The 14,006-nt window shown below is 36.6% G+C and overlaps 1 protein-coding gene across 1 annotated transcript in view; it reads right to left on the bottom strand.

Annotated features, from left to right (window-relative positions):
- The window catches only part of TRRAP (transformation/transcription domain-associated protein), a gene marked incomplete at its 3' end in the record, with an annotated part of 48,139 nt that extends 34,503 nt beyond the window's left edge, over window positions 1–13,636 (bottom strand). Inside the window, exons 1-13 of the mRNA XM_010011252.1 lie at window positions 13,537–13,636; window positions 13,129–13,178; window positions 9,208–9,318; window positions 8,413–8,517; window positions 7,688–7,771; window positions 6,923–6,979; window positions 6,126–6,251; window positions 5,724–5,801; window positions 5,385–5,473; window positions 4,540–4,636; window positions 4,035–4,173; window positions 1,424–1,502; window positions 146–380 (exon numbers count right to left, since the gene is read on the bottom strand). Coding sequence (XP_010009554.1) covers window positions 146–380; window positions 1,424–1,502; window positions 4,035–4,173; window positions 4,540–4,636; window positions 5,385–5,473; window positions 5,724–5,801; window positions 6,126–6,251; window positions 6,923–6,979; window positions 7,688–7,771; window positions 8,413–8,517; window positions 9,208–9,318; window positions 13,129–13,178; window positions 13,537–13,636 — 1,350 coding nt within the window. The remainder of the gene's footprint in view (window positions 1–145; window positions 381–1,423; window positions 1,503–4,034; window positions 4,174–4,539; window positions 4,637–5,384; window positions 5,474–5,723; window positions 5,802–6,125; window positions 6,252–6,922; window positions 6,980–7,687; window positions 7,772–8,412; window positions 8,518–9,207; window positions 9,319–13,128; window positions 13,179–13,536) is intronic.
- Window positions 13,637–14,006: the final 370 nt, after the last annotated feature.

Genomic DNA, 14,006 nt, shown 5'->3' with positions numbered 1-14,006 from the left:
CTGAAATATTGAAATGAAATACAGTATGCAGACTGTTTCTACATATTCTCACTTCTTGAAGAAAGGAGAAAGTAAAATGTGATTGACAACGTACTATAAAATAGGACATTCAACTTATTATCAAATGTTTTAAACAAATCAATACCTCCAGCATTCTCATAAGAATATCTCTACCATTTCCATTTTCCTGTTCACTTTTAGACCGGATACAGTCTACCAAATTTAGCAGAAGCTTGCAAGACATGGTCTGGATACTGCTAGGCAACGACTCATCATCAATGTTCTTGGCAAATAACTGGACAGCAAGGGAGAGATCATTGAGTGGTAAATGCTGACGGACATGATGTACCAGGTCTGCCAGTGTACTGTATGCAAGAGGTCTATCAGTAAAAACAAGAAACGAAGAAAACACATTGAGGACAATTCAGATTGTTGTTAACTGCACTTAACCAATAATTACCACCTGGAGCTATTTCCGAGATTCTAAATCCATGTTTTCTATTTTTACATGCAAATCTCAAGTTCACACAGCTTTTTTAATTACACAAGAGAACTATAACCCATACAATCTAACCAAAGATGCATTAATCTGTCTCACAACACTAATATTACCTCTCTGATCTTTCTTCCCCCATTGCTGAGCATCATCCCCAGCACACATTTTCACCTACAGTCAGTTAACAGCAAATTAGCATGTTTTAAGCCACATTTTAAGAAGCATTGGTAACCTGTTTCACAACAGATAATTATTGATGATTCATGATTTCAAAAATAGTGATGAAAACAGATTTTAAAAATCATTTCTTTTCAAATACCAGGCTTAAGCATCTAGTGGAGAGAATACTTCTAAATCTAATGCATATTGTCAGTAAGGTACACTTGATTCTTGAGCAAGAGGAAGTAATTCTCCTTGTTGTCATATTTTCATTTGATCAGCAAAAGCACATAAAAACTATATGTAAGTATCTACTGAAGTCACAGAAAATAAGTATTCTCCCCATTTATTTGTTCTGCAATTGTGAATGAGTAAGTTTTAAAGTACTTATTGTCAAAATAGTTTAAATCTCTTTGAGATTTTACACTGCACACAAGATTTAGGCAGTTTCATGAAATATGAGGAAGATACTGAGTTATTTCACAGCGACCACTGTTTCAGTTGTGCTCTGCAATTCAAAAAATGAAATAATTTTCATGTTTATCTCATTTTGCCCTACACTCACACTACCACGCAGCAGCATCAAAGTGTTCAACAACAAACACTCTACAGCAACAAAAGCCCTTCCAATATTGGAATCTAATAGAATCAGTTACTTAAAGCAAAGATTTAGGACCTTATACAGACATTATTGTAAGTATTAATAAACCTTGAAAGAAACTAGCCCTGGAAGGTACTCAGATAGCTATTCCAAACTTTCTGTCATACCTCAGTGTCTCTCGGGCAGTGTATCCAGAGCCAATAAGTATAGATTCATCAAAGAGCTTGTCCATACATGGAATAAATTCTATATTAAAAAAAAAGAGAGAAAAAAGAAAAAGCTATACATGACTGACAAAGGAAATAGTCAAAATAAGACAGTTAAGCATGAAATCACTTAAATACTTAAACCTAACTCAAAGTGTTTTTATTACAAAATTCATTCCTGAAGCTTATAAAAGCCAGTGTCTAAATGACACTTCGTAAATCAAGGAAACCTTCAATTAAACTCTTGTGACTATGAACTCCACTGACACTTGCCCCGCCTCCAAACAATGCAACAAGCTAAATCTTATTAAAAATATGCAAAGAGTGAGAGAAAGAGAAATATCCAGCAACCTTCATTCTCCACAGATTTCCAAGCAATATTAAAGATTAAAATCCAGCATTTTCTGAATGAAATCTCAAATGGACAAGGAATCAGTGAGGTCCATTTAAATCAAAGGGACAACATGGTAGCTGTCTTTGCTTTAAGAGAATGTCACATTCTGCAAAAATATAGAGGAAGATAAAAGGAGAACATCGGCATCGAGTGTGGCAGAGATCTGGAAAACTTACAGTGGTAAAAGCAAACAAAGAATGGAAATAAAGATTTTAACTGCAAAGATAATCCATTATTTTTTTTACAAGGCAATCACCACAGCCTTGTCATGAAATGAATAAATTCAATCATAGCCAACAAATACTACTGTGGAGAAAAAAAGGTAAGTAAAAAAAATAGTTGGAAAGGAACTACCTTTGATCATCAAACCAATCTAAAAAAGGAGTTACTCTAAATAGCATTGGTGTTACCAGAACAAAGAGTTAAAGCCACAAATCCTGACAAAAAAAGCAAAGGAAATGCAAATTGAAAAACAGTAATGAGTTTCTGTGTATTGAACACATTTAACATTAACATTCCTGTGTTTTGCTATTACTCTTAATATGAATTGGTACAAAAAATTCAGTAAAGCAAACAATAAATTGTTTACACCAGACTACTGATTGAACTCTCATTAAACTTCATGACCTAAGAACGTATTACGTTGAAATTAAGACATGTTTGCAATATTCAGTCATTAGACTTTCAGAAATGCCACACAAACCATTCTAGCCTTTTAAAATAGACATCTCAAGATTCTCTTTAAGAAATGGTTGTAGGGAACAAAATAGGTAAGTTTCTAAATTCAAGGTGAATTCTAACTTCTAAGCTAGGTTCTAAAACCTCCATCTAATATTTATGTGCATGCTACATTGCTGATATGAAGTACTCTTAGGGGCAGTGTTTACAGTGATAACAGTGGAGAGAGCGAGTACAGTTAAACCTCCACTCTCTCTTTTGGAATCAGAAACAAAGTTTCACATAGACAAAACGCATCACAGTAAGATACACGGCATTATTCACCAACTCTCAGTCAACACAGAAGACTCAGTTTGAAGTATTATCTCACTGACAACAATGGCAAGACTTACAAACATTAAACACTTCCCTCAGCACTCATTTTTCCAAATAAGTTGAACTGCACCAGCAGAACGACCAAAGCTTCATCTTCTACAGATCTCCACATACTATATATCCCACTTCTCTTCCTCACACTCCATATTCCTCCTAATATACCACTTTCCTTTTCATCTTAATGTTTCTAAACCTTTCCTCCTCCACATCCACGTTGGGCTGCCAAGTAGCCAGGAGCAAGGCTGGAAGGATGCGTAATCCACATGTAAGCTAATACACCAGACAGCTGATCAAGGGCAATGAATGTCTAAGCTCATACTGCTGTTTATTCCTCCAGTGGAGACACTATAGTGTTTGGGTAGCAGACAAAACCCAAGTTCACAAAGGATGAAGAAAATTAAATCTTTAAGACCTCACTCCTCTGCTGAATATGGTTTGAAACTGGTCAAGTTCAGAAGTTATTAAGGAGAGGCTGAAAACTGTAGAACAATTAAGTTTTGGGTTGTTGTTTTATTTGTTTTATTTTTAGTTTAGAAAAAGAGCCAAAGAAACAGCTTTGCATGTAACCACAATACTTAATTACAGAACTCAGCCTGGAGAAGAGAAGGCTGCATGGAGACCTCATAGCAACCTTCTAGTATCTGAAGGGAGCCTAACAAGGATAAACTCTTCATCAGGGACTGTAGTGATAGGACAAGGGGTAATGGCTTCAAACTTACACAGGGGAAGTTCAGGTTAGAGGCAAATACTATGAGCTGAATCAAACATATGGTATCAGGATTTGACAGAACTACTTTCACTCAGGTTAAAAGATTATTACTGTAAAGTATCCATAGAATTATAGGCACAATTACAAATGCTTATCATCAAGTAGTAATTACTTGGAACAATAGATCCTTGGAAAGCTAGAAAAGCCAGTTGCTCACTCAGATGATTTTATTAAGGAAAAAGAAAAAATGCAAAATAAAACAAACAAACAAACAAAAAAAGTCACACCCACTCCCCCAAAACAATCAGAAGTATGTAATAGTCCAAAACAAATAATAAGCAATATGCCTCTTAAATACACATAAATAGTTACAATCTTCCCAGTTTATGGATCCATTTTTAAAAAGTACTACATACGGCTCCTCAAGTCTGTTGTCAAGATGTGCTTAGCAGCAATCAGAAGCTCCTTCCGGAGGTGTGCAGTTTCAGCTGGACAATTGGAGAGCAACTGCAACATTCCTTTTACCATTTGCTGAGAATATTTAGCCACCAATTCCTACAACAAAAAATAACATGAATACAATTGTTATGACATTCTACTTCAAAGGTTTGCTTTACATTTGCAAAGGAATAGTCAATTAAAATTCACTTGTTTCTCTTTACAAAGTCTACCTGTAAAACTAAAACACAATAGCCATTCCATAAATGCCCAGGGCAGGGGAAACAGCACATATTTACTTTGCATTCACATGAGAATACTTCTGAAAGGATGACCAAGTATAGCCCTGCCTTCAGATTCGGAACACAAACCCTCTTCTCTCCAATCCCTGCTGCGCTGCAGTCATGCTGGACACTTGCCTGACATAAAGTAATTAGAGATCTGCTGCACTAGCAGTAACAAAGCAACAAAAATGCAACCTACCTGGTAAATTCTTATGATGTAAGCCAGAAAAGACAATGTTTTAATTTGAGCAGCAATAAAATCGGCATACAATTCCTTGTTATAAAGTTTATGTTGCCTGAAATTAAATTGAACAGCGGTTACGATTTTGTTCCTCCTCTTTAATACCTTTGTTCAAAAAATTCACAGAAGTTTCAAATTAAATCATCTTGTAGTGAGGTTTTTGCTTCATAAGGGAGTAAAATCATCATGGGAGAGCTCACTTTCAACAAGCTCTCTGCCATTCCCATTCCCAGCATCTTATGCTCTAAGCAGAAACACACAGACCTGAGGCAGCCATACAATTTTCAACTTTCTACAGAAAGCCAAGCCAACACATTAGCATCAAACACTTGGCTCCATTCCCCCAACCAGGCTAAGTTTTTTTTCTCCTAAGCAATATTCATTCCCACAGACTTGTCTGTCTTTCTCAAGCTTCACCCATTTATTCAGATCATCCAGGCAGCTAGGAAAAGACAGAGATTTTACTCCTGCTGCCCTGCTCAGCACCATTTGCTGCTCCTTATAAACATCTATCTGAAGCAGAAAAAGTGGCACCCATATCTGCAACATCACAAGGCTTCACCTATGCTAAAACTTGGAAGACAAAAAATGTACCACTGGTGGTAAAGATTAAACAACAGCAAGTGTCTCAGCTAACATGGTCTCCACCACATACTATCTGTGGTAATACAGATTTGTGCCAGAAACTCTTCATTACCAATAGAAGCGAAAACCACAGGATACAAGACAAGTATTTTGGGCAACAGTGAACGGCATATTGAAGTAGTTTATCCCAAATGACAATACTTTTAAAATGCTCTTACCTTGCTTGAGCAGAAACCTGTATTATAATAGTGTTCATTATCAAGGGCACAAATTCAGCTACTACATTATGAATGTTCAATTTGTAGAGCTTAAAAAAAATAAAAATAAAGTATTATTAGAGAAATGTACAGGTCACAGTCACAGTCAACTTATTTGAGAGCTAATCAGAAAAAATGGAGAAATCTCCGCAGCTTATTTTTAGACCATATTATAATCTCAAAACCACATTACATTCATTTTCACTAATATGTTAGCCAGCAGAAGCTCACAAGCCATTCAGTAACAAAAAGCACATATGCATATATATACACGTATGTGAAATACTGGAGTATACTAACCTGATACATAAGAACAACAATAATAGGTAGCTCAGCCAAGACCTTTAGAGATAAAGATCCTCTGGGAATTATAGAATGCTGAAAGAAAGAATACATGTGTTATAAGCAGTTATTAATTCAAAAAAGTATTTGAAATACAGTTTTAAAGAAACTACTCAGTTTAATTGCACTATACTTAGTGATAATAACATTTTAAAAGCACAAAACCATTTGGTATTATACTACATAAAAATGCTGTAACTATAGCTGCATAGAAAATATCTGAAAAGTTTTCAATCAGCTTCTACAAATAAAACTTGGTAAGAACAAGCAAGAAGAAAGCTTATTATCTTTACCTGCCCTTATGATTTCGGATATTGTGATACAGCCAGTGTCACAGTTAAAGAGCAGTTGAATACTTACGGTTCTCGTTTCACTATCTTCTCGCTCAGGGTTTACTTTCACCACAATCGTTGTAATCATGCCAACCATTTCGGGAGTAGGAACGGTGTTCTCTGGAATCACCTGAGGATTCTCAAAATACCGATTCTACAAGCAAACAGCAGAAAAAAATATAATGCTGCTAATAACAGTCAAAAAGCCATTAATCTCATTAGAATTCAACCATATAATTTCCCCCTACAACTAACTGTGGGCAGGTTTTAGTTCTCTGCACACGATGTTCATACCACAGGATCTACTAAGGCTACGGACATACCCTGCAACCTTCCACTCCCACTGCAGCAAGCAGTGGAGAAGCATCCCCAACCACAGTGGTTCTTTTGCTAAAGAAAAACATCCAAACAGATGCTCTGTACCAGTGAGGAAAAGCAGGTGATGACCTCCACAGAGGTCAAGCACGCTGAAGAGCTCTATCCGCTGCTGGAAAGTACATCACCTCACCCTTTCCCCAAAAAAAGATATTTGGCTACATGAAAACCACTGTGGTCAACTGACTAGTGCTTTATTAGACAAGTTTGCCTCAAGTTTACCTGTTTCCTCTCCTACTAGTAATAGCGTGCTACAAACAGAAGGTTAATTCAAGATCTAAGTTTCTCTCGTTTAGATGTATTTTTGTTAAATGTTTTTATTAAAACTGTGTTTACTTTGTATCACTAGATACAAAAGTAATTATGTTAATATCTTTTAGAGATAAAATTAAGAAATAAAAACTAGCTGTCTGACTATAGCAAGAGCAATTTAAGAAATAAAAAGCTTACCACTACTTTTGGAAGTTCCTTGTAAATCTGTTTCACAAAGTCCAAAAAATGATGGATCTAGTAAGGAAGAAATCAGTTTACCATAAAGAAAAGGTTTTCACTGTTCTAGAAACTCTGTATTAACAGTACAATTACATAAAATCTTCATATATATATACATATACTGGAGTATATTTTTCATGATATTTAAAAAGAATCTGAAAGTACTTAATTATTCCTTCTGTTTTGCCAATATTCATTCAAATTGCACTTGGAAAGAATCCAATTTACCTACCATCTCAACATAGTCCCAACACAGTATTGTTTGAAATAATTACTACAAACCAACTAAGCCTTCCCAGGAGAAAATCATGGAAAGAAAGCAAGAGAATAAAAATGAAAACTTTCAAATGCTCCTTCATGAGTCACAGGAGAGAAGCAGGGGAACAATCATAACACTCCTTTTTCAGGATTTTTCCCTTCATATACTAAAAAGGCACCAATTCTCTTCCCTTCTGTGGGAATTTTATTCCTCAATTTAATCATTTTGTCCATAAACACTTAAGGCAAAGACAACTAAGCTTTAACAGTTTGGGTTTTCCCCAGGGGTGCTGGCACTATGCAATCCAAATATTATTTTAAGGTAAATAAATAATATATGGTTACCACAACAGGTCAGCCAATATAGAAAGGACATCAGGAAAAAAAAAAACAAACAAAACAACCCACCTGAACAAAATACCATGACATTAAGTTCTATAACATATAACAAGATGTATGACCTACTTCTTGAGTGATTGCTGGTCGAAACTGCTTGTGCAATTCAATAATTATTCTTAAGCAAATCAGTACATTTTCTTCATTCTCCGTCTGAAAAGAGAATCTACAGTGAGCCTACTGCTACATTCTTCAACTACTGCATAAGTACTTCAAAACCTTCTAAAAGTGTATGCAGCAACCTCCAAGTGCCCCATCAATATTAATTTTCATGAGCAAGATGACTTCACTTTGATATAACTTTACCTTGCAGCCTTAGAGCATGGCTAAAATTAAACTCACTCCTACTTGAACAAAAAACAGAAGTTTCAGCCGCTCCATACCATCAGACCTGTTTCTATTGCCCCACAGATAGACGCACAAGTGAGGCTATTTACGCACCTAGACACCTCCAAATAGATCAGGTTTTTTCTTGTGAGCTTCAAAAGCAAGAAACAAAACAGAGTCTCTAGAATAAGGTATCTGCCAGAAAAGCATTCATGAATGAAACCTTGTCTAGTATGAGAACACTCCTTGCATTTGTAAAATCCAAGTTTCTAAAGGGCAGAAGAGAACATGCAGAAAACCTGTACATAGTAAGGAATTACACTGGTGAAGCCTAAATATCACACCCTTCCACTCTTGCCCCAGAAGCACAGCTATTAAAAATCCTACTCCCAACCATTTTTGGAGCTGAAGAAAGAAAACGAAAAGCTTTCTGAAAATTTGAAACTGTTGCAAGAGAAAAAAAATACCTCTAGAAATCTAAACATCACAGACAGAATATTTTTGGTATGAAGACGAAGATGCTCATTTGTTGGTATTCTGTGAATTATTTCAAGCACTAGCTTTCGGAGTTGCTGAAAAAAAACACAGAAAAAAAGATAAAGATGTGATAGAACTTTTTAAAAGCCCACAGAAAAGAAAAAAAAACAACCACCAGTTGTGACATGTTTTCAGCTTAACACTTCTGCATGCTTAAAAAGAAAATAGCCATTTTACTTTGTGTGGACTTATTAAACCTTCAGAACTATGAGTTCATGGAACACTTCAGAAGCTGGTTAAGAAGAACGTTTTCAAGCAGAGCTTGTATGTTTTTTTTACTGAACACTAAGTCCTCCAGTGGTCAATCGTTTACAAAGATGTTGTACACAAACACATAATGCTTCCTACTATCCACATATCTAATCAAATCTAACAAATTCACAGCTGGAAAATGGAAGTTGTTAGACTTTTTAAGGAACTGAAGTATTTAGCGCAATAGATTCAACTTCTCCCTTTCATTCCACAGTGCAGTCAGTAATCTGACTTCATATTGCAGTGAGAAAAACAATTCTGTTGCACATAGTTTTTTCTCATTTTTTGTACAAGCCAGACTTACAAAGTTTGTAACTAACTTATTTAGAAACTGGACATTTTCAATTTCCTACCAAACTACAGATCTATTTTTAAGAACAAAGTCTACACATACATCAGCTTTGGTTAACCAAGTACCAAACAAGTAGTCTGCTGTATACATTCCTAAAAAGGCAAGAGATGCTCCAGTTTACCTGTGCTGGCTTCTCCTGCAGAAACTGAACTTCTCCATCCTGTAGGAAGGTAAGAAACCTAGGGATGATGTGTTCCAGGAATGTAGAATATTGAGGAGATGATGTCACATTCTAATTAAGAACAAAACAAAAAACAACGGCAAAAAAGGAATAGATATTAAGTTACATTCAAAGCCACTATTAAACGCTTTCAGTAACTTCTTAATACAGTGATTTTGCGTTTACTGATACACTACAGAGCACTATTAGTGAAAAACAAAACTGAATACAGATTAACCTCTCTTCTCCAATCCTAAAGCAATTTCATTGCTTTAGGATTCCCAAGACTTTTCAGGCACTGTTAAACTGAGATTTTAGTTATTTCTACAAATATGTGTACATTTCTGCAAGTATGTGTACATCACCCAAACTAAGCGTTACATTCCATATTGCACTAGTGTCCACTTGTGAAACCAGAAGAAATATTTGATGAGCCAGCTTCCTCCATCTGCAACTCCTGCATCCGCCTTGAAAAATAATCTAACTGACCACTGTGAGGTTTACCTGGAAACTCAGCTATAGATTATGTACCTGCACAGGCAGTTCTCTGAAGCAGCTGTGATGCAGAAACACACTGGTCATCTACTACAGGTAAAATAAGAATGCAGCATTCTTTTGAAAAATCTGTATGGGTATTTCAGAGGTTTATTCACATTACTCCTTAAATTAAAGTCTTACAAAGCCACCTCGTTTTATGGATTTCCACTACTATTCTCTACTTTGCAGTAAGATATTGTAATGTGCAACCATAAATTTTATTACACTAGGCACTATATAAACCAAGGGTTTTTTTATCTCAAGGGCTTTCAAGAAAGCAGAATATCATAAGAAAGGCACAAAGCATTTTAAATGCACTTGCTAGTTTTGGCTGGGGTAGAGTTAATTTTCTCCACAGTAGCTACAAGGGGACTATGTTGTGGATTTGTGCTGAAAACAGTGTTGATAACACAGAGATGTTTTTATCATTCTTAAGCTTTACACAGAGTCAAGGCCTTTTATGCTCCTCACCCCACCCCATCAGCGAGGAGGCTGGGGGTGCACAAGGAGTTGGGAGGGGATACAGCCAGGATAGCTGATTCCAAATGACCCCAGCAATATTCCATACCATAAGATATCATGCTGAGCATACAGATCTAGGGGAGAAAAAGGAAGGAAGTGATGTTCGGAGTGATGACATTTGTCTTCCCCAAGTCACCGCTACGTGTGATGGAGGCCTGCTTTCCAGGGGATGGCTGAACACCTGCCTGCGACGGGAAGTGGTGAACAGATGCCTTGTTTTGCTCTGCTTGCGTGCACAGCTTCTGCTTTACCTGTTCAACTGTCTTTACCTCAGCCCATGAGTTTTCTCACTTTTGTCCTTCCAATTCTCTCCCCCATCCCACCAAAGGGGGTGAGCAAGCAGCTGTGCGGAGATAGCTGCCAGCTGGGGTTAAACCACAACAATGCAAGATGGGATGATATGAACAACAGATTAGCCTGCATCTTCACCTCAAAGGTCTTTCAAAGAAAGTCTGTCTGCATCTTCTCTTCCTTCACCTCCCCTATAGTCTTTCCAACATTGAATGATTCCTAACCTCCCCAAGTTTTATGCCATGAGAATGGTTCTCCTTTGGAGGAAGTTTCCAACAAGAATGAAAAAGTTTCCAACAAGAAATGAAACAGGTATTGCTGCATTCTTGGAAAACAGCTCACAAATCCATTCAAGGGAAAGTATACCTTCATGAATCCAGCTTAAATTTCTGAAAGCACTTTCCCCATAACTGCTAAACAGCAAAGAGTAAAAAATTAGCATCATTCCTGCTACCTATATGAACCATACAAGAAACTAAAACCCCCACTACTCTAAACCAAGTTCAGAATAACGTTGCTGGCACAAAACATCAGAAGCAGCAACAGAGGCTGATTCTGGAAGTTTTTTCTCCTCCAAGCCGGAGACTGGTAAGACAACGAATACATTCCTCTTTCCCATCTGGAATCCAGAACATCTATGAAGAAATGAAGGAAATAAAATCCCCCTCAAACAAGTAATTTCTCAGAAACAAGATTCAAAACTGTCAAGTGTGTCCATCCAGAAACTGGTTTAGAAGAGCAATATCCTCTACTAGCCCAGAAGAGCACCTACCAACCAACCCAACAACTGGCACTGTCAAGCAGATAATGTTAAGGTGAAGCACGTCAGTTTTAAACCTCACTTCCACAAGTCCTCCAGAATCATCAATCGATCTTCAGTTCTACCCCTAACTAGCAAGACATCCTGATCAATAATGCAGCCAACAGAATTTGAACAAACTGCTAATTTTTAAAAAGAAGTAAAAAAAAACCCCCAACCTGAGGAACTTTATACCTATTGGGAACTGAAGTAGGCAATAGAGTTAATAAGGAGACTATGGAAACAGAATATGAAAAGAAACCATCTAGCATACTTTATTGTTGCACAAAATGCAACAATACTGCACTCAACCTCTAAAGGAAAAAGGAAACTACCACTATATTAGTAGCTCCTCTTGCTCCCTCAAGTACTTTCCAGCAAATAGATCTGTACTTCTGCACAAGTCAATTCACCACCTCTTTGTGTAGGACCACACTACAGAACCAAGTGAGTTCCAAGTGAACATTATCAAAAGAATTATTGAACAAGTTCTTCCCTACTGAAAACAAAAGCAAAGAGAATCAACTAAGCTATCAGAGTCTAAATAGATCATTAGACTAAGCTGTTAAAACTATTCTTTTAGACAGATAAATTTTGTCAGAGATGGCAGGTCAGCTTGAACAGATACAAAACTCCACACAGATATTTTTAGATTGTCACTTATGGTAATATGAAGCTCTGTAGCATGCTCTCCATGTGCATATAGATGCAGAACAGACATCTACTTAATCACTTAAACACACTAAGCAAGGATTAAGCCTTTAACCTTTGGGTTGGTTTTTTTTGTAATACAGTTATACCAGCTCTGAATTTATTCCACCGAAACAACTAAAATGGGCACAGCTTTCAACATCCAGCACCTACTGGATGCAACCTAGCATAAAGCTTGCTTTAAAATATCCAAAGACATTGAACTGGACTAGTATGTGTGTTTATGTTTCCTTATCATGGACTATGCAAGATCACTTCAAAAAAAGCAGTTAAGGACAGAATATGTCACCGCAGTAGCACTTTTTTTTAATCACAACATGACTAAAAAGCTAGATAAAGAGATAATTACATTCTAATATCCTGCACTTATTCTACAAAATAACAAGTTATCCATAACTTCAGAACAGACAAATAATAACTAAGTATTGAACTAAAGTATAATTTCTGCTGACACAGGCTTGGATTAACTTTTGCCTCACTTTTTTTCTGCTGCTCATCTAAACTTGATGATCCACCACTATGCAAAAGATGTCATGGGAGCCATCTCCATCTCTGATGACAGATTGTGCATCTGACAACTCCTCCCTTGCTTCTATACTATAGAACTACTCACAGGAATCAGAGAGGCTTCTGCTTCGTGAGGGCACAATAAACATTTGAACTAAATAAAAGAAAGCTTTAAATACAGAAATTGTATATTCAAAATGGAAGAAAAATCTGTTTGTTCACCTTTATTTAAATCCTTACTGAATAAAGATTTGAGAATGAAAGAGCTCTCCCAGTACAAACACTGTAATTGTTCAGTAACCTAGCTAATTCCTAAATACAAACCTAAAATCACTGACTTATGATTTATATTGTTATAAGTCACAAGATACTAATATTAATATTTTAAAAACATAACATCAGAAATCAAAACCAACATATATTAAGCACAAGGAAGACTGTCATTTCAGAAAGTTGGGGGGGTTTAGTGGGGTCTTCTTATTTCGGTTGTTGGGTTTGGGTGTGTTTATATTTACCTCAAAATTCTCACTGACTTCTTGCATCATTTTCAATTTGGTTTCATCAGCTGAAAATGAAAATTCAAGCAAAAAAATTAAATATAAAACTACATCATGAACAAAAACACAAGATCATTGATCAAAGGAAGCAATCAGATCTTATCAGTTTAGCTATCACGGCCCAATTATAAGGCACACAATTCTCACAATCAACCATCACACAAATGCACATGCACATACACACACACACAGAGCTCGCTCACTTTGGCTCATGTAAGTATTACTCATCATTTTGCTTCTTCAAAAATCAAAACTCAAACAGAATTGAAAGTGATTTCAACACGTTTATCAACTGTCTAAACAACATTGCAAGGTTTGTGAAACAAACTACTGAAGGACTGTCAATAGAAAAAAAAAGTATCTTACGTGTATTGACATCTGTAAGAGCAGCGACAAACTGAAGGTATTTTTTCATCAAAGTGGTTTGGTCCACCACCGTAGGCCCTTGTGCTGAAACAAATGCCATCTTGGAAGAGGAAGGATCAGCTTTCAGCACCTAAAATCAAGATCAACACACCTACAAAAACATTAAAAAAGAAATAATTAATTAATAGTTAATGTATATGCCTGGTTAACACCAGCTACCACATCACCTACATCCATTCTTTTGACACATTGGAAAGGATACATCTTTTCCAAAAGGAAAGCCTACATATACACTGCCTAGCATGTGCAGCACTCAGTATCACAGAACACACTTCTAGACAGAGGTGGCTACTGGGCTCTTCACACCACAGCACGAACATTCACGCGTCTCCTTTGGTCCCGTTTCTCCCAGCAGCTGCAGCTCAGGGATGCTCCCTGCGCGGCACAGCTCTTACCTATTCCAGCCGGAC

The sequence above is a fragment of the Nestor notabilis genome, unplaced genomic scaffold (assembly GCF_000696875.1).
Source record: "Nestor notabilis isolate BGI_N333 unplaced genomic scaffold, ASM69687v1 scaffold15673, whole genome shotgun sequence".
NCBI lineage: Eukaryota > Metazoa > Chordata > Aves > Psittaciformes > Psittacidae > Nestor > Nestor notabilis.
Note: the sequence above shows the minus strand (reverse complement) of the source record. Positions and strands in the feature narration are given on the sequence as shown.